General features: G+C 41.5%; 1 protein-coding gene across 1 annotated transcript in view; it reads right to left on the minus strand.

Annotated features, from left to right (window-relative positions):
• Positions 1–21,924, minus strand: part of ttc7a (tetratricopeptide repeat domain 7A) — a gene marked incomplete at both ends in the record, with an annotated part of 52,472 nt that overhangs the window by 23,653 nt on the left and 6,895 nt on the right. Inside the window, 14 exons of the mRNA XM_083898193.1 lie at positions 194–354; positions 470–542; positions 1,915–1,972; positions 2,820–2,937; positions 8,732–8,836; positions 9,624–9,707; positions 11,790–11,927; positions 12,038–12,101; positions 13,971–14,140; positions 14,550–14,628; positions 15,723–15,847; positions 15,952–16,082; positions 19,559–19,727; positions 20,307–20,470. Of these exons, the coding sequence (XP_083754319.1) occupies positions 194–354; positions 470–542; positions 1,915–1,972; positions 2,820–2,937; positions 8,732–8,836; positions 9,624–9,707; positions 11,790–11,927; positions 12,038–12,101; positions 13,971–14,140; positions 14,550–14,628; positions 15,723–15,847; positions 15,952–16,082; positions 19,559–19,727; positions 20,307–20,470 (1,639 nt within the window). The remainder of the gene's footprint in view (positions 1–193; positions 355–469; positions 543–1,914; positions 1,973–2,819; positions 2,938–8,731; positions 8,837–9,623; positions 9,708–11,789; positions 11,928–12,037; positions 12,102–13,970; positions 14,141–14,549; positions 14,629–15,722; positions 15,848–15,951; positions 16,083–19,558; positions 19,728–20,306; positions 20,471–21,924) is intronic.

Consider the following 21,924-nt stretch of genomic DNA (forward strand, 5'->3'; position numbering starts at 1 on the left):
CCCTACAGAGAGGACGAGTGTTAGGATGGTGCTGCACCACTCACTGGAGCCACCCTCACACTCACACGGAAAAACGAAATGCAAAGTTTTAAGTACAGCGATCGATTGGCACCTTCTCCTCATTTCACCAACACTTCTTCTACCAACATCTTTCTACTGTGCATGTGAGTGGGATGGAGAAGTGGGTTTTTACTTGAAGTTGTCAGGGTGCTGGCTGAGGGCCAAGCCCAGGGTTTCCAAGGCATGACGGTGGTGTTTCTGGGCGCTGAGCAGCAGGGTCAGCAGATGGAGGGAGTGCAAGTCATCCCCATGAAGAGTGAGAGCTGCCTGCAGGGGCTCCATGGCTGCAGATACCTGCCAAACAAACACACGTTCCCACATATAACTTTAAAAGAAAATTCTGCAGTTTTCTAACGATTCTCAGCTATGATCATTTATACCTCATAACATTTCTGTTGTCTGGTCATACCTGGCGTACGAGTGCCAGCTGCAGAGCCAAGTACATAGCAATCTGAGCATCCTGAAGGTCTAATGAGTGAGCTCTGAGGAGGAAAGACACATACCCATGATGTTTGTTTCTTGCATTATAGACTGTATATATGAACTTAATCTTCCAGTTATTAAAAGAGAAGCCCAGGAAGTAAAGTAGAAGTAACTTTTAGTCAACAGGAAGCATCTAAGCTAGTCGCAAAAATAACTTTCTTTGAACGGAAGTCTATGGGGAAATGAGTCTAGGTCTCACTTGATTTATAACATCGGTAAACATTTAATGGTCTCATTTGCTATTTTTACATGTTCTTCAGTAGAACATGATGTACATTTTTTTAAATTGTGTCCCCATTTAGAGGAAAATAGACAATAAAGCACAGCACAAATGAGTATGATTGACAGCTAGTATCGTTCAGTAGGTGCCTGGTTGCAGGTGATGCCTGTGAACTTCCTGTTGCAGACTACAATCCAGTTTAAGAATAATAATAATAATACTACATTTTATTTTTAGGTGCCTTTCAAAGCACTCAAGGTCACCTTGCATGCAGAGTTAAAATGAAGACGTCAAAGAGTAGTTAAATGAATAATAAAAACAAATAGAACATCCATCCATCCATTTTCTACCGCTTTATCCTTCACATGAGGGTCGCGGGGGTTGGTGTGCCAATCTCAGCTGACACTGGGAGATAGGCGGGGTCACACCCTGAAGAGTTTGACAAATATATTGTAATACATCAAATTGTGAAATACTGGGGGTTTTGAAACAAATCAAAGTGAATAGTTTTAGATGGGATTTGAAGGTGGGAAATGAGTCAAAGTTGCGGATGTCTGGTGGGAGGGAGTTCCAGAGGTGGGGAGGGAGAGCGGCTGAAGGCTCGAGACCCCATGGTTGACAGGTGAGCAGATGGGACATGGAGGTGGATGGGTGTATTAGTGCACACTTTCAAGGTTATGGATAGCCTTGAAGGTGAGGAGCATCGTTTTGAAACTGATTCTATATTTAACCAGAAGCCAGTGAAGCTGTTGAAGGAGGACTGATTACTGGAGGGAGTTATAGTGATGATGCAGGCGGCAGAGTTTATGGATGGACTTGGAAAGGGAGACCAAAGAGAAGTGAGTTACAGTTGTCAGTGCGGGATGTGACCAGAGTGTGAACAAGAATGGCGGTACTGTTTTCCATGCACTTCTAACAATTTACCTTTTCAATAAACAATATAAAACCATCATCAAGAGCTGCAACCATGTTATCTAACATTATTACAGCATAGTCAGTTGGCATTTAAAAAACAACAAAAACAACAACATTAAAAACAAATACAGCTGAGCTTCTGCGGATGACATTTGTGGCATATTTTTACAAAAAAAAAAAAAAATCATGACATCTGAGAACCCTTTATTGTAAAGAATGAAAGAAACCAGACTTACTTGCTCAGCACTTGTAGTGCTTTTTTGTTGAATTCGTCCCGCTCTGCTTTGAGGGAAGCTGCAAACGGAGAGACATATTGTACATTTTTAGCTGAAACACAACTTTAAAATGGAAGGAGCATGTGTTCAGCAAGTCACAATTGCACAAACAAAATGACCCTTGTGACCTATATGACTCATGACATATCATAAATAACAGCACCGAGACAGGAGAGACAGCTTGGTTGGCAATTCCTGGAATGTCTGCTGGTCTCTTGGCAATGCCGGTGACATCACTGTAGGTCAGCGGTTCTCAAATGAGGTTCAAGGGAGCCCTGCAGGACCGTGACACACTACTAGAGGGTCTGTAAAAGGTGTCTGAAATAGTTCATAGGTTACTTTCTAACCAATCATTTATCACCATATTATTCCAAGGGTAGCATCTGTACAAGAGAGGGTCACTAGAAGTTTTGTATAACTTTTCTTTTATCCTGTCCTTGGTTAAGAAGAATTTAAGAACTGATACCTCTAGGTCCAGCAAAACCAAAATCATGAGATCTGTTGCATATTAAGGCTGAACAATGTATTGTTATCAAATCAAAATCATGATTTGAAACAATTGCAATTAGCAAAATGAAAACATGCAATTTATTATGAGGGTTAATTTTTTACAGATCAGTCTTTTATGCAAATTGAAAGAATGTAACTTATACATATTGGAAACAGTTTGTACCTCCAAGTTCTTATCCTTGCAATCGTTGTTGTCATGGTAGTAGAGGGCAGTAATGCAGTGAATATTGGACTAAACTTAAGACTTTCATAATACACGATTTTGCAAATCAAATCACAATTGCAACATCTGCCAGACAATTAGATATTTTTGCCCAAATTGCTCAGCCCTAATCCAGTAATCCAGTAATTCATACCATCAGAGGCCTGTAGACTGTAGCAGAGTCCCAGAGCCAAGTAGGCCTTGGGTAGAAATTCTCCAGCGTCCTTCCCCATGGACACCACACTCTGGGACAGAGCTTCTGCCTCGACAAACTGGACACACACACAGTTTTTTCACATTACTGCAAATACTTCTGATAGACAGTAGAAACAAAATTATTCTGATGTTACGCACAAATCCAGACACATCATGTAACCAGTGAACTGTAATATAATATTGTATTTGTCGTTGTCAGGACACATACTACATCAGAACAAGTGCAATACAAGAAAAATGTGGCAGTACTTTTGAATGTATTCCATCGTATTTATAGTATTTAACTGTTTATGTGTACATATTATATAGTTCTTTGTTTCCTTCATTTATTATTCATTCTGCTTACTACCTCTCTTTTTTACTTGACTGTAAAAAGTCTACACAACAATTCCTAGACACTGCAACTGTGTATGCTCAAATGGCAAATAAAAAGCTTGAATCTTGCACATTAAAAATGGACAATTATGTACTGTGCTTTATCCTCTTCATGAGTGTGTGTGACATGAAAGCCTTTAACAGCAGTGAGAGGCAGATGTGGCTATAGTGCAGCAGAGAGAATGTAGCATTGATGGCTGCTGTGCCTCGTGTGAGTTCAGGCCGAGTAGATTTCGCTGAAGGGCAACACAGAGTTTGCTGAAGGACACACAACGGGGCTCTGCTCAGCCAAGGAGAAGTGTGTCACTCTGTGTGAGATGTTGCAGGTGAGGAGGCGGTCGTGTGTGTGTGGGGGGGGGGGGGATAGTGCCTTTGAGAGCATGCCAGCACAACAGCAAGTCTATCCACATCTCTTTCAAGCAACATCTAAAGCAGAACACAATAGCCATGTCATTTCAAACACACAGCCCGTCCTGTTACACAAGAAAGGATTTGTTTTTGAATTGTGTGAAGGAACGCGTCGCTGTTGCCGAGTGAAAACCTTGCGTCTGCAAAACTGCTCTTCAGGAATTTAGAAAAGCAGCTTTGAGCCGGGATTGTCAGTCGTGCAGTTTGTGTTGTGTTGTTGTTGCTGTCATATTATGAGACTGTTTCAATGGGCACAAACACCCTTTACTTAAAGTGCCCGTATAGTGATATGAAAACCTGTACAAACATAGAGATTATTCTCGACAATGAAGACAATGTCTGGTGGAGTTGATGGTGTATAATGCTGGCCCATTTCTGTAATGTTCCAAAGCACTATGGCCACAGTGTCCCATTGTGATTATGGCTGTAAGCTCCTTAGTGTCTCCGGCCTGCCATGATCTCCAGCCCTTGACAGATGTGCTCTCTGCATTCGCCTGGTAGCTCCTCTTTTCTAATCTCTGACCCCTTTCTCTCTCACCCTCTGTCTAACTCAGCCGATCCCTCCACCCTAAATACCACCGTTATACCACCGACTTTCTCCCCCCTGTACTAATCATGAACAGCAGAACTATCCGAGCGGGCCACACTTAACAGTGATGCCACAGTGCAGTAACTATCCTGAGACTTTAACAATATGCACAATGAATTTATGGATTCATGTGTACATATTGAAGTTATACTGTATAAAACCTGTCCAAAAATATAGTTTCAATCTCCAGTCAGTGCACAACAGCAATTTATGACACATCATCTATCAGCTAAAGGTGTGTAACTTTTAAACATAGACAAATGTCTGCGACATTTATACTTTTATTAAATGAGTTCAAATGATGCTGCTTAAGATCCACACAACTCTTTCTTTATTTCTCAGTATAGTTCAGGGGTCAAGTCAATTTAAATTCTGCAACCTTTAGAATGAAAAGAGCCAATTTTGCAGCTTCTCCACCGAAAAAAAATTAATCTGGAGCCGCAAATCCTATTTGACCCATGACCCAATGAAGATAATAACATGTATAAAGACTTTTATACACATATACAATATATATTAAAAAAATGATAGTTTGTTGTGTTTATGAAATTTAAGAACTACAGGAAGAAAACTGTTAGCATTTCATTGCTGTTCATACCCAACCTCTTATAAAATAGCTCATGTCAATGGTCATTTCATTGCAGCAAATAAACCCCACTTTGAAATGGAATGATAAGTCCTCAAAACAGCCTGTCCCAAGCCAAAAAGTTGAAAGATAATGTACATAACTGTAAACATAATGTTATCACAAATTCTCCTCAAGACATGTGGCGTAGCATGGTATAGTATATAATAGGCTAGTAAAACTAAAATCTAAAATATGACATTTTACTGATTAAAAATAACATCATCTTAGTCAAAGACATTGAGGAGAGACACACAATTACATTTAACCCTAACCCTTAGAGCAGCGGTTCTCAAACCTGTCAAGGACCCCTAAACTGACACAAATTAGACCACAGATTCCCATCTTTAAAGATTTACACTGGGCCCATCCATTGACAGTGAGAGCATGTTGTTCAAATTTACTGCACATAATGGGGGGGAAACAAGAGGAAAACGTCCATCAAATCCTCTGACAACTTAATTGTGATAATCACAATTATTATTTTGTTATTTTCATGATTTCTTGCTTATAGACCGTAGACTGTGACCTGAATAGAAAAATAGTATGCCATTTCAAACACAATGGTAAAGTTACTTACACTGAAATGACCCAACATGTCCTCAGCTCTGGAGTGACCCATGAACTCTGACCCATAGTTAGCGGGAGAGGAGTGGGGTGTGCCCGTCACGTCATATGTATTCCACAAGCGCAAATGAATATCCATTAGTTTGCCCTTTGTCGTTTTATTCACGCTTTTCGTCAAACATGACAACACATGGCTTCTCACTAACGCGCAGCGTGAGCTACTTCTTGATGAATGAATCCATGCCACATATGCCGTTTTATTTTCACCACAGGTGAATGACTTCAAAAGCTGGGAATCGGGGAACATGGCAGCAAAGACGTCACTTATGTCCTCGTTAGATTTAAATGAAATGTGTCTAATCACAGTGTGGACAACACACAATACCTCTGCCTTTTGGGTCTCCAGTGGTGAAATGAAGCTCGTCATAGCCGACTGAGAGGTGGCGTCTGAACCAGCTATGGCTAGCTGCTGCCATGTGTCGCTGGTGCTTTTCCTCCTTATTATGTGACGCGACGGCTTTGAGTCCCGTGGTCCCTAAATAAAATGTCTTTTTACAGACTTTCCACATTGCCTCATTTTAATTTTCAGGCTAAATACTTCCTCTTCCGTCTATTTCTCATTAAACGTGTACTTCTCCATCTTTGCGTGTTTAAGCGGCTCACCTCAACCACGTAGGATCGCGCGCAGCCCGCCATGAACGAGCGTCTGTCGCTGACGTAGTGACGTACCGTAAAACTGCTATGAATCGCGAAGTCTCTCATTTACAACACCGTCTTTGTACTAAGTTAATCAAACAAATACAAACTATTAGATGTTTTACGAGGGGCCATTGTGCTTTCCCATCGTCATTAAACGCACCATCTGAAAATTAAATAGCTACATTTACAGTAAATTTAAGACAATTTAACACCTTAATTACCTGGATTTTAATTTAAATTTAATGTTAAGACTTTTTAAGGATGCACAGGAACCCTGCATATTTCACACACAAGTTTGTCAAGGCTTGTAAATACTTGGATTTGATGCACAACATATTAACACTTTTATCGCCTTGATATCTAAATAAGAGGTGTTCACTCGCTCTAGGCCACAGGTTGCGGACCTTGCAGTCCATGCTGCACACAGGAAGTGATTTGTTTTATTTCGTGACAGACACCAGCATCAGCAACACTGCATGAAAGGTTTCAAGAGTGAATTCTCCTATTTAAAATAAAACAAGTCCTTCAGCAGTCTGATCGAATTGATTCTTGCCCCTCCTTCCCTTGTGCTGTTGGTGTATACACACAAACACTCTCTTAGTCAGGTCTGATAGTATTGCTTGACAGCACTTGTTTTCAGATAAAGCACACAGCAAAGGATAATGTTTCATCATTTCTGTTCACCAAAACCAAAAGTGGCAGCATTATAAAAATCCCCATCAACAAAAAAATCACTAAAAGTTAAGCACCGCAGCTTTAACTGAAGCCAAGGGGGCATGTCTAATGACAGAAAATACAAATAAATGTGCCTGGATTACAGAGGTGATTATCCGTAGTAATGCATTCACATGCAGATTATATCTCATTAGATCCAGATGGAGAATGGATGCTTGCTACTCTCGCTGTAATCCTGTGAAATTTCAACCTGCACATGCATCACCGTTTGGCTTTGTGTTGATTTCTGTTGACACAGACTCCATGCTTGTAACCCCTTGATAAAAAGCAAAATCAAAAAAATAAAAGAAAGAACAGCCTGCCCAGTCAAGCTCCATGGCGACATTTTAAGCCATTTACTGTTGAAGATATCAAGATATGGAGGAAGAGATCGTACCTAACTTAATAAATTAGAAGAGAACTAATGTCTTGAGCAGAGAGTGAGATCACACTTATTCTCTGTGTGTTTTTATCCAGCCTTTGTTTCCATAGACAGCATTTGAGTGGCACAAGAAATGTAGATAAACATCATTAAGTGCAGGTAACAAGGGCTGGGTCAAAATACAGAATTGCGAATTTTATGGCCGGGTTCAAATAAACTAGGGAAATTTGGGAGGAAGTTACCTGTCCGAAGAAGAGAGAGTTTACAGCAGGATCATGGTGGAGAGAGCTACGTTAAGGGATGACCCATTCACATTCAATACATAGACTTTATGCACTTTGTTCTCTATGTTGTGAATAAATAGAGAAAGCAAGAGAGAGCAAGAAGACTTTATTCTTGTCTAACATAATTTTTTTGGGAATTTTCAGTCATACTCCAACCTGTTTGCAGCTGTCTTGCTTTACTAGCACAATGTCCTTGGTGTCCGTCTTGACATAAAGTTAAATTACTCACTTCCTGTGTGCAGCATGACACAATATTTAAACAGTGCTACACTGAGAAACAGAGAGGGAATCGAGAGAAGCTAAATCTGGCTTAATTAGTATTGTGTTAACTCATTTAAAAATGGTGTGAAAGTAATGGATTTGGTTGTTGTTTTTTTGGTTAAAAAGCAACACACTGCAGTTTTTTCTTCTGAGTTCATTGTCCTGTTGAAATTATTAGTTCCACTTGAACACAGCAAGTAACTCAGTAATGCTGTAGGATGTAGTTCAAAGTGTTACGCTGAGAGAAATACTCTGGATTTACTACCAAAGACTTCAAACAAGGAGAGTGATGAGACCACATATAGGGTTAATATTGTTCTGGCATTTCTGTGATGGAGAGCTCTATGACCTGAGAAAGGCTCCTACGTTTCTCAGACCTAACCTTTCTCCTCCAGACTCATAAGTGACTTGATGCATTCATTATGATGCATCTCATGGTGACCTGCTAAAAAAGGCATAGATGGCTAGATATCTGGCACTGGCTGTCGGCATCACATTTGTTTTGGTCTGACATGTTTGCTCAACTGCGATGACAAGTGGCGCTCAAGTATTTAATCCTGGACCGTACAATACGGGTGTTTTCTGTTGTGTGTGTCTCACGGACACACACAGCACGTCTTCTCGAAAGGAACACTGGTGTGTGAGCAAGAACAGACATTAACAACAGCTCCACCTTCAGAAATGCACCCACTGAAAATGCACCGCAACATGTATCTCTGGGGAAATGTATTGAAAATGTATTAAAACAAGTACGTTACTGTTATTAAAACTCTGTATGTGCATGCGTCAGGCTCCCAGGCCGGAGACGAAGCTGCATCTGTGTGCGTGCCATGGTTATTGCATATAACTTTGTGTGGGTGTTGTGTGTGTGTGTGTGCGTGTGTGTGTGTGTGTGTGTGTGTGTGTGTGTGTGTGTGTGTGTGTGTGTGTGTGTGTGTGTATTCACCCAGTGCAGCTGACCAATGCAAATTTTAGCAGCCAACAGGGGCAGGGATGGGTCTTCAGGTCTCATCCTAGCACACTCTTTAAATACAGACACGGCACCAACACCCTGAAAGACACACACACACACACACACACACAGAGAAACACACACACGACAAAGTGTGACTCGTTTGAACACAAGCTATTATGTTATTATGCAAGCGTATCAAACACACATCAACTGTCCTTACACAGCCTAATAGACCCATTTAGACACAGAGACACTTAATACATGTAGGTCAATCATTAATGGACCATGTGCGCGCACACACACACACACACACACTGGGCATGCCCCTAAATAGAAGTGGATATGACGACACTGAGGCGGCCCCTTCTCCTTCTAGGGCACAGCCTATTTCTGGAGTTGTCCATTGATCTGCAGTGTCACTTCATCCTGAAACCCAGATTAATTTCATTGTCACACACACGTGGGCGCACACACACATATGCTCTCACATACTTGAGGAAGGGATTGAGAAGAGAGGGAGCTATTGCTTTGTTCCTCTCAAGGATTCCCATCATTACATCATTTATTTAGCTGCAAACACATTAAATATTATTTCCCCTTATTAGATTCTTGGTAGCATTTCTATGAGGTTGATACGATGGGAACTTATACATATAAATTGGTGAATGCCAAAACCAGATTTGTGAAATTCAACCAATGCGCCTTTACTGGCACATTTCAAATTTAAGACTTCGGTATGAATGCAATGTGTCGCATGCCTGGGCACATGGGTGAGGAAGGAGCACCACAGAAGCACGGCAGATGATGGATGTCTCCTTTGGGCGTGGTGTAACGTGGTGTGTGTGAGGGTCTGTTGCTGGTATATAAGGAGAAATGAGCTCACCTTCCCGGCTGCCATGAGTGACAGGCCCAACTGGTGCCAGAGGTGAAACTCGTTGAATGAGAACTTCATGGCTCGCTCCAGACACTGCAGAAGAAGCACACACACACACACACAGACGCGCTATAATATGTGTGAGGTTATGTAATGGTAGTGTGTGTAGAACGTGTAAGCAGGGTTTTTCTGTGCGGAGAAGAAGCACTGAACTGAACAAACACTGCATGTTTACATTGTCCTAACACTAAGCCAGCAGGAAAGCAATTTTTAAGTCAGGGTGATAATGTATTCACTCGTTCCTTCAGTCTGTCTTCTTTACAGAGCCACTGAAATGACAGGCCACTCTCCCTTCACTCTCCGTCACCGCACACCACCCACTCTGCTGTGTTTCAGTACATAATGATGTGATTGATGTGTGTGGATGAGCAGAGGGTGACATGTGGCGCTGCTCATTCAGATGTTGTCAGTCATGCAAAACTGAGCTTAAACAGGAGAGAAGTCTGTCTAATATTCTGAATAAATAATGAGCACTGAGGAGGAAGTCAGCTAGTGAGAATGAGTGATGGTCTGGACTAGGGCGGGGTTTTCGATACGGTTTCAATATCTGGACTGTAATTATGGTAAAGTTTTAGGTTGTTTTCTTGCACTTAAACATTGGAGCAGCTTTCATATGTATTCCGTGCACATAAGACCTTCTTGACGTACCTTCATTCATCAAACAAGCGACAGCTTTTCAAGACACAACACACACACATGTATTGATCCCCGTCTTCCTCTCTCCCTTTGGGGAATGAGCTCCATCTCTTCCTGCACGCCTATTAATATGATACAGGTAATACAGAAGTTTGATACCCAGTCGATACTACAAAGGTATTGAAGTTTCCACACCCAGTGAACTCCTCCGCTCACCCCTACCTTATACTATCTGTGTCAGGAAACTATGGAAATGTTCTTGGAATGCTGTGTTCTTTTTCCACCATGCATAACGCCCCTTGTTCTGCCCAAATTTTAGTTTCATCAGTCCACAGCACCTTATTCCAAAATGAAGCTGGCTTGTCCAAATGTACTTTAGCATACCTCAAGCGACTCTGTTTGTAGCGGGTGCAGAGAAAAGGCTTTTTCTGCATTACTCTTCCATGCAGCATCTCCTTGTGTAAAGTGTGCTGAAAAGTTGAATGATGCACAGTGACACCATCTGCAGCAAGATGATGTTGTAGGTCTTTGGAGCTGGTCTGTGGGTTGACTATGACTGTTCTCACCATCTATCGCCTCTGCTTATCTGAGATTTTTCTTGTTCTGCAACTTCAGGCCTTAACTAGAACTGTGCCTGTGGTCTTCACATTCTTCACAATGTTCCTCAGAGTTGAAACTGAGAGCTTAAATCTCGGAAATAGCTTTCTATATCCTTCCCCTAAACCATGATGTTAAACAATCATTGTTTTCAGGTCATGTGAGAGTTGTTGCCACTCTTCAGAGAAGATACAAACACTTACAACTGACCTCCTTAAATACCATTTCTCATGATTGGATTCACCCGTGTATTTAGGTCAAGGGTCACTGAAGTTACAAAACCAATCTCCAGTTCCAATAATTAGTGCTAAAGGCATTGAAATCAATAAAATGACAAGGGTGGCTAAATTTATGCACATGCCTAATTTGTTTAAATAATTCTTGCAGACTTTCTGTAAATCATATAAACTTTATTTCACTTCTCAAATATCACTGTGTTTGTCTCCTACATGATAAATTTATATGATAAATTTAGCAGAAATTTCTTATCCAAACAACCAATGATTTATAATGGAAAATCATGAAAATTTACAGGGGTGCGCAAACTTTTGCATACCACTGTGTGTGGACAAACCAAATCGTGATATGAAAAGGGTTGTAAAAGGAATTTGGAGCAAGATAAAGACAGCAAAAGGTTAGGGAAGAAGTAGGCAAAAGCCAGACAACGCTGAAAAATGAGAAGAGACAGAAGTAAAATGAGAGAAAAAGAAAACCCATAATCCCCTCGCTCAAGGTGACAAGGACCTTAATTAAAATGTTTGTCAAAGGCAAATCTCTCATTAACAAATCTCATCAACCTCTCTGTCGCTCCCCTCCCCTCAGACCTTCATCACAAGGTGTGTGTCTTGAAGTTTGTGTGTGTGTGTGTGTGTCCATGAACACCTCAGACAGCATGGCATACTGCCCCCTCCTGGCCAGGCCCATAGTGAGCAGATCATAGACAGAGGTGGCATCCTGCAGACTGGCCTGACGAGCCTCGGCCTGGTCAGGCAGACGACTGATCACCGCGTCCCCGCTGGCCTAGATGAAGACAGAGAGACTTAGTGAAGAGGACGAGGACGCAGTAGGAGGATAGGGACGAAGACTACGGAAGGTGTGTGTGTGTGTGTGTGTGTGTCTGTGTAGCTCACCATTGACTCTATGATGAGCAGCAGCAACACTGCTTCCTCCACCACGTCCTGAGGACAGAAGGAACTGCCAGGACACAGGAAACAGGAAATAAGAACAGGAAGTTCAACACATACACACACACAGCTTGCCTTGAGGTAGATTGCCAGGAGTGTCTCGTTTCTGTCTCACCTGTGGAGCTGTAACACTACACGGACCACCATGAGTGTATCACTGTACAATACTATCTCAGATGTCTCTCTCGCTCTCGCTCTCACTCACTCACACAAACACACAAACACTCGTCTCTGTCATCCTTTTACATGCCTCTCTTCCCTCTCAGGTCATCTCCGCGTCCTATTCAAGGACACGTTTACCAGACAGAGGAGGTAATTAATGACGAAAAACCGAAGCACAAGACTTCCTCAGGACGAATTCTCCCGTTCAACCTCCCCTTCTAATCTTAGACACGGATTTAGATCTTCATTTATGATAGTGTGGGCAGGATTAGTCATGTGGCAGTGACTAAGTATGGCTCACAGGGCCTGAACAACAAGCACAGGATACCCGCAGAGTGAGAAATGCAGAGACAAGGCAACAAAATGATCCAGATAACCGGTCTGGTCTTGTTAAGACTGTACAATGGATATTGATGCCCTCTGGTGCCACAAACCTGTCATACAGATGGATGTTTGACCTCAGTGAAATCATGGCTTCCAGTGGGAGCCCAAGACAAATTTAGGGGGCCTAACAAAATCCCAAGTGTACAAATGTTCAGCTGTTTTTCTCTCTATTAAACAGTGTTTTCTGAATCTAAATGGGTGGAGGTTTGTTTAGGTGAGCTCTTTCTTAAGTAGTTAAAATCTGTTTTCTTAAGCCTCTACATAAACTTAAGTAAGCGTTGATAGAGTTCTTTGTTCACAGCTGATGTTCAAGTTGCAACTGATTAGAACACGTCAGGCACCAGCCGGCACGTTCAAATGAAAAACATTGGTTTGGAACCTGAAAAGTTGGTTCTCAGCTGGAACCACATGGGCGTGAGTAACGTCCTCCCACTTTAGTTTCTCTTAAACTAGTTTGAATGTGGGCTGGTTTGCCAGAACCAGAACTGTGTCTGTTTGAAAGCACTATCAGAGTGTTGATGACTCTTTAGTACATAATAATCCAAGAACCATTTTAACAAAGAAAAGATGGACCAGATTCTGAGAACTAATCTGGGTGAAGGACAAAAGTGAAACACTTCAGCTGAAAGTACAAGTAGTGACAAAGGAAACTAAAGGCCACATTATACTTCTCCGACTGCGTAATGCGTTATCCGACTGCATAACCACGGAGACCCCTCAAGCCTTCATAGTTCTCCGTCATGGTGCCGGATACGCATTGCAATTTTCCGCCCGATCAATAGGGGTCGCTACTCAAGGTTGTCTCACATGAAATAAATATTTTCTGTGTCCCGGAACGCAGTTTTAAGATCATTTGAGGCAAGAAATTGGCCATTTAGAGTCTAAACATGTGGTGTGTGTATTAAGATCTGACGTATTTATAGTTTGGCAGCGACGTTGTCATCGGTGATCAGCTCCGCCTCTGTGGATGCTCGGTGCGCACTGTGGCCGGCACAGAGCAGCGTTAGCTCGGCCTGTCCTGAGGACCAATAGCAGCCCTTGCTGTCTCCTTGTCCCTTGACGGAGTGACGGACACTTAAAAAATATTTTGTGCAGCCGGAGACAACGCAGAGACTCTCCGGCCACGTAGAGGGGTCTCCGTAACCTACGCAGAGCACTTTACGCAGACGTATACATTGGGCTTTACACCTGCAAAGACTGAGCCAGTGACAGCTCATCTGTTCAAATTATTGATAAAGACCAGATAAGATATGCCAGATAAGACCAGATAAGATATGCTACCATGCATTACATTAAATAAAATAAGTCAAACAGAAACAGGGAGAACACAAACCCCTCCATGCTGTAGCGTTGTGGTGGTTTAACAGTGGGGTAGATGACGTCTTTGGGGGCAGCCGCTCCCTCTCTGTGGAGCCAGGCTGAAGGTGGGGGGCCGAGTGGGGGCCAGTAGCTGTCTTCACTCACTGAGCTCAGCAGCACCTCTGCGAGCTTCCTTGCTGCAGACTTGGATGAAACCATAATGCAACAATTAATTGATTCATTTCAATGCTGGCTAGATTGGCGTGTTAATGAACTCATGGTTATGTATTGAATCAGTAGTTGTTGTTTTGTTTTTTACCAAGTACCACCTGAGAAAATATTGAGCTCTTGAAGTAACACCATTATCGCCAACGTTAAAACACAGTGGTGTAAATAGGCCGAGAAAAGTCAGCTACAGTCTTTTCACAGGAGGCAGATTTATTTCCAAGATAATCATCCTTTTCTTCCTCATATATACTTCACACACTGGTATAGTGACATTAGATTAAGATGGAGCGAGAGATAAGGTGACTCTTATCATAATTTATTTTTGTATTAATTTAATAAGAAATAATTGTTTTCAATATATGAGACAGAGAGAAGGACAACTCACCTTCCTGAAGCTCTGAGACCCTCGTGACTCCACCACCCTGAGCACCCGACGGAGCTGGTGAGCACCCTGTGCAAGATGACTAACACACACAGTGGGAGTATATCAATACCATATTCATGGTTTAGTGGAAACAAGAGCAGATAGCATGGTTCCTACTGTGTACAGCAGGGATGATATTCCACTTGTTAACTTTCTTTCATACTAAGGGCCACATAAACTGTAAAGTTCAGTGACTCTAACATAGTTTCTGCATCGTATGCATATCAAAAGAATTTTGTTTAAAAATCATCACAAACCCTTTTACAACACAGACTACAGGCTGTGGCTATTCAGCAAGATTATTGACAGTTGTATTGTACTGCAATAATATTTGTTCAGTGTGGTAAAAAACTATGCAACAATAAATAATACAACATTGTTAAAATATGTTATCACCCTAAAAAAAAACAAAAAACAGACAGAATGACCCCCCATAGGCCTGTTGAACTGTGACTCATATTTTTTTTAAATTCAAGAGCAACACTGACTCCTTGTGTTCAAATTTGTAAATGCATCTCTCCTGCACTGGGGCCATGTACAGTATATTACGTATTATGTATATAATGTATTATTATTATTTTGAATATTACTGTATTATTATACAGTAGATACACTGTAAGAATATCTGACTGTGTTAATGGGCTATGTGTTAAAGATGGCATTTAAAGGTGCATTATGTAATAAATCTAAAGCAACTGGCCATAAAATCCTCTTAATATGTCACAGAGTCTCAGGAATAATGTTCATATAACAAACTGAACTCACCAACAACAACAGTACAGCCAAAATATTAAAAAATATATTTTGCAGACTGCAAATCATGTTTATGTTTTGAAATCATGTTTTGGCATGTGGCGCCACCTACCGCCGTCTACCAATCATTGCAGTCAGTAGAGTCTCAGCTGCCGAGCAACCACGGGTTGCCAGTTACGTCAGAAAACGAAACCTAAAAGACCTCTGTATTTTGAATTTGAATGTAGTAACCGTTTTTGCCCTTATTCTTACATATGGCAACTTTAAAGATCACAAATTGTGTCACATTGAAGAATATGGTGAGGATTTTGTTACTGTTAACTGGTAAAGTGGTTTTGGACACTGGGGATGTGTTATGTGTTGTGTTGTTAGCAGACTCACCCCCTGTGCAGCAGACAAAGGTAAGCACTCTGTAACGCAGCCTGAAGAAAGTAGCCCAGTTCTATGTCCACAGGTGGAGGAAATAGAATGGATTTGGCAGTCTTGGTGTGGGGCGTAATTACTGTCTGTAAAAACATGCAAAACAAAGTTTATATTCAATGTTTTCTTTCACTCCGTTTAGGATTACATAACTCACATCTACATGTAAAAAAAAAAAAAAAAAAGTCACCTTATCGAGCTCCTGCAGGAAAGACAAAGCAGCATCGCAGGCCCGGAGGTAACACGACAGACTCTCCTCCTCCCTTTCTAAGAGACGAATCCGAGACACAGCAGAGACCGTCTGGTGGTCCAGAGACAGACCTGAAACACAAGGATGACATCACCACCACATGAAAACATGATCATCTGGAAAAGTTGAACTATTCACAGTTTTTCCTCAGTCGCTTTGGTGCTTTTCTCACACCACTATTAACATTTGCACAGCAGTGAGTGCATTTCTCAAAACAATAAGTGCAAACTGCAAAACCTAGTGGATAACCTGCGAAAGCATGTCACTTGCTCAAAATGGATAGTTCATTCCTCAAAAGCCAGTATTCATGTCCATGAAACTGCCTGTGTCATAGTCAAATGGCTTTGTCATGTTTTCATTACGACAGTTTATTCTCTCAGTGTTTTCCAATGCAACAAAAAAAGGTCAGAACTCGGTGACACTACCTGAAAAAGGTCAAGACAGCAGTACTACATCATCACTACACTGCTGGAGCAAATGAAGTTAATCTTGTCATTGCGATGTTAAACTGATACACTGACTGCACAGTGTAATGCTGATGGAAAAACAACTATATCCGTGTTTATATTGGCTTTTTCTTTACTATTTTAGGTCAGTTCTCTGGAGAAAAATGGCGATTTGATTTACAACACAAAGGAAGTGCACTATTCTGTTTACAAAACAATGACGGCCCACTAGCTATGGTGCTTTTCATGCAGGAGTGCTTATTATGACACAACACAACACTGGCACTTGATAAAAAAGCACCTGCACACACCACTGCATCTTCATGACGGAAAATGCTACGGAAGTAATTTGAAGTGGTTTGTGTGACCTTTTCCACTTTGGAGCCATATCTGCAGCAGTATGAATGGCAAAACTTACCTCTTGATTAAAAACATCAGTCAACACTTTTCTGGGGAGGTCTCAATTAGCTAATGGTCTCAATTAATAGTTTCGGGTGGATTTATCAATAGCACACAATGTGAATTTTATAAATTACGATCCATTTGGAGCAGGGGAATTTGATAACCATTTGCGGGAATCTTCACATTAACCAACCATTTAATGGTTCCCTTCACAGTGAAAGTTACATACAAGTACACTGTTTAACAATAACTTTAATGTCATTGTCACAATTAGCCACACAGGAGTGAGCAAATTAAAAAAATCTGGAGTCAGCCATCATAACAGGAGATGAATGCATGTGTCTGTGTGTCCCTGCTGGGTTGCAAAAGCTGGATTGACTCTGGTTTCAAAGCGCAACACTTAACCAGCTGAGCTAATGAGGATGACACATAACCTAGGCTGGTTTTCTGTCCCAGTCCGGACTTTGGGACATGCCTAATTTAGAGGAAAATGCTCCATCAAGCGCACAACATGTACAGTGAGTGGACTCCGGTGACCAAGTATTGTCCATTTGGTTCCTGGCTGAAACTGATATGGCACCGGTCAAATATCGCATATCTTGAGGCTTCGCAATTTGTTTTGAAGAAAGTAGCCTTGGTCATGTTTTGTAAAAAAAGTAGACTATGTCCACTTTTTATACAAAGTCTATGGTTGTGGATAATAATGTCAAAGTAAATGTAGACTGACTTATTGCGATGCATGTGCAGCAATGTCCCTAGCATCTCTTTATTCATCATAAATGTGACATTATTCTACATTCATTTAGTGCTGTGCAGATGTATGAATACAGAGGAAGTGGTGAATGCCGGTAAAGACGTCTGCTCTAAAATAAACAGATGGAGGAGAAACTTTTCTAGACCTGTGCCTGTGATGCACAGCAGCCTCAGGCCAGATGCCAGTCCTAATTGAATAAGCAGAAAGCATACATCATAAACCAAATATTCCCACAACAATATGCAATACACACACTATGCAAAAAAAAGAACAACATGGGAATGAGCTGTGTAACCCCCACAGGACCTGCTCCATTTCCTCATGAGAGTCGTCCAATAATCCACAGTAAATATTATTCAGTGGGTTTGAAAACAATCAAAAGAGAACCCAAAGCTGTCAGTTATGATCATAAAATTAGCCTCAGTTTAATGAGCATGAGCTCATGTCCGATTATCAGGAAATGGGGAGTGTAATGACATGATGATAATGATGCGCATAACAAGATTCTCCAGAGCTCCAAGGAAAACAGGCTGTGCAATGTGCTTTGACTTTTGACTTTCACAACGCTCCATTAAAACAGAAATACCCAAGATGCTATCTTTTTGCGTATCCCCAAAATCTGATTCAGCTTTTGTGTGTGTGACTGAATCACAGGTTACTGTACGACTCACACTCAGCATCTGTACAGTGATCTGTTTTACACGCGCAAGACTTTATGTTGTTACTTCACACTGTCCAATGAGAACCGCCCAAATGCCTAAAGAGAAAACACAAAGGCTGTCTTTGTCGTTCACAGCGATGGACTCATTTTCACATGTCATCCACAAGCTGAGGTTACATTTGAGTACAGTGGGAGGTTAATGACACAACTATCTGTCTCATAAAGCTGATGGTTTCCAGCTGCATTACATTTATTTCCACAGAATTTCACAGAATTTCATCTGTCAACCCCCACCACGTCCAAACAAGGTCGTACCGATTTTAAGACTGTAATAACTCCTCACAGATGGGATTAGGAATGAACGAGTAATGAATGGAGTCGTGAAAGGAGCTGTTCAGTCTCGCTTGCGGTGTTTTTCAGGGAAACATGGCAGTCACCACTCTGATACCTCTGATTATTAAAAAAAAGGCCCAGGGTGACAGGTAGGAGATGTGCTGTAAATGTTAATTGTACGCATGGGCCACATTTTCTGTGAAGAACCACACATTTCCCATTGGTTATAAATCCCAAACTTTCCGTAGAAAGCGGCATATGCCTTCTTTTGTGCAAAGGCAAACTTTATAAATGAAGCCCCTGACCATTTACTGTATTACAGCAGTTCCCTGACCTCACCGTCTCCCTCACTCAACAGTCTTCACTTTTATTCGTTATTGGGTCACGTTTGTGTCCGTAGACATGTTCAGGGTCGGTCTCTTGGGTCACATATAAAGTTTTGAGGCAATGGTCAATGAATGCCGAAGTAATAGGGCACTTCCTGTTTCGCGGGCAATGGTTGAAATTCACCAAAACTACGATAGTTGCCGTGGCCACAGCCTTTTCAATCCGCAAAACCTGTCAACAACTTTTTTTTACCTTTGATGTGTCTAGTACAAATTCGAGTTTGCTCATTTATGTAGGGTGAAAATGGACGCCAAAATTCCAAATGGCCGACTTCCTGTTGAGTTGAGGCCATGGTTACGATCGCCTTTTTTGTTCGTCTTGGGCTGTAACATCTTCCCACCAAGTTTAGGGCGATCCGGTGGACCTCAATTTTGGCTCTGTTTTAGTCCGGGCACTATGCCAATATCGCAGTTTTGCCAGACCTGACCTCTGTGCAGTTTTAAGAGTTTTCATGCACATTAACCCTAACTCTAAAAAATGACAGCAAAGCCACAGATAGAATAACAATCTGAAGGAGCATGCTCAGGCCTCAATAAACCAAGTGACTCTCTAGGCTTCAGGTACCTTTCATGACAAACGCCTCAGCCAGCAGTCGCAGGTGATATGTAGGCTGGTCATCGAGTGTTAGATCCTCCAGTCCCACCCTGGCACACATTCCCTGAGCGTCCCAGTAGCGGCCTTGCACATAATGCACTTTGGCCATCAACAGCAGAGCCTCATTCAAGAACCGCGGCTGGAAGACAAAACAGAATAAATATTTAGCAGTGGCTGGGGAACACAATGGTGTACATTCTGTCACAACACGCTATCATGTCATATTACAGTAAACAAGCAGGTCTGACACACATAGGAAGATGAAAAACAGGAAGATAAGTGGGCCAGATTGTAGACGCAGGTATGCATGACAAGCAGGGACAGGCAACACGGAGCAAAAGTAAGAAGCAGACATGAAAGAAGGTGATAGGTAGGCTAAGAAACTGTTCAGGAACAAAGAGAAATAGATTGCGTGGCTGAGGATAAGTGGAACTCAGTGTGAAGCAGGCAGGTGAATGAAGACTGAGAGGAAATTCTATTGGCGAGTGAGTGACAGGAGAAAAGAATTATCATTAAGTAAAACTAGACTCTATATAAAAATGGATGTACACCAAAAATCCAAGGCTTTAAATTCCCATCCAAGTTCCACAATTTGACTTATGTCCACTCATATGTTGCCATCCTTTATCTCTAAATACAGCCTAATTAACAAAATTAACATCATATGCCAATGAAGAAGATCTGAAACTATTATATGAGTAACACAGGTTAGACTGACTGTGAGGCGGCCTCGGCTCAGGATGGTGTTGAGGTGACCTTTGGCCCTGCTCAGCCTGGGCTGGGTTTCTTCCCTCAAAGGTGTCGCACGCCGCAACAGGTCCATGTTGTCCTGCAGGCACTCCTCCAGCAGGGCCTCCGCCGTCAGCAGGGTCCCATAGTCATCTGGGGGGGGGGTGAGATTTGAAAAGTCAAAAGCGAGCACATGTTATTGGCACAGGTCTGAGTTCAGGGTCACAGGGGGTCATGTGTTTCTGGAGCCAAAGCAAACCTTGCTCAGTCCATCAAAAGCAACAGTTCCCACCGACTCAGGGGGAGCAGTTCAGCTACGCTACGGCAGTTTAAAGGCTACGTTTAACCATGTCTCACATACTTTCCTGAAATAGCTTGAACATTGTACCTTCATTGGATCACGATACATTTACTTTAATGATAAACTAACCTGTCCTACTGTGAAAGTCTCAGTATCTTCTGTTTAGGTGTTTCATTTTGCGTCGGTGAACAAGAACATTTTTCATGACATTCAGGACATTTTGGTTAGTCTTCATGTTCTGTCACACCTTAGTTGGGCTGTGTGTGTGTGAGTGTGCTTATATTTGTTACCTCTTTAGGTCCTATCCTGGTGTAAAAAGAACTAGTTGTCCTTCTAGAGGCTAAACTCTGGTGTGTATATGATGTGAGCTGTGTTTAGACTCTGATAAACTTGATATTTGGCAGTAGGTTTTATCAGCACAGGCTTATCCCCTCCACCGGAGCTTTTGAATGAATTCAAACAAGTTGAAGGTCAGACTTTGTTTGGACAGTTAAAGCAACACAATTTTACCTTTGTTGAAAAAGCAAAAACAATGTTTTTTTTCCATCTGTGTCATAGAATACTTTGCTTTTCTTTTAGACCCCCATTGTAAGGTATTAGAGCGTTGGCTCTAATACCTTAGTCACATTTATCATGAATAAAGAGATGCTAGGGACATTGCTGCACATGCACCGCAATAAGTCAGTCTACATTTGCTTTGACATTATTATCCACAACCATAGACTTTGTATAAAAACAGTAGACATAGTCTACTATTTTTACTAAACATGACCAAGGCTACTTTCTTCAAAACAAATTGTGAAGCCTCAAGATATGCGATATTTGGCCGGTGCCACATTACCCACAATGATGCTCTGCTTTCTTGACAAAAAAGCTCTGGCCTTGAACAGTATCTGTGACCACAGTTTTCAATGTCACCATATTTTAATGAATACGTCACAAACATGACTCTTTCAAAGTAAGAGCACTGCAGCATTTTGGTTCCGATCAGGACCGAGTCCTGGCATTTATTTAGTTTGAGTATCAAAGGATATTTATTAGTATATTATTCATGGAAAAATTAGGTTGAGTTGACCCATGACCCTCAGTTAAGCAGTATTTGAATTAGCTGGTTCTGGTTCTGACAGTGTGAATCACTCACTATTATTGTTGTTCTTTCCAAACGTACACAGTGCAGTAATAGTGGTTCAGAGTGTAGAGTGTGAATGACATTCTCCCTTTTTAATTCGAAAATACGGAATATTTTGATTATTCACTTCACATCGTTTTTGTCTTACTCATCTTTATGTCTTAACAATGTCAGAGT

The sequence above is a fragment of the Microchirus variegatus genome, assembly GCF_963457635.1.
Source record: "Microchirus variegatus genome assembly, chromosome: 11".
In the NCBI taxonomy this organism is placed as follows: domain Eukaryota; kingdom Metazoa; phylum Chordata; class Actinopteri; order Pleuronectiformes; family Soleidae; genus Microchirus; species Microchirus variegatus.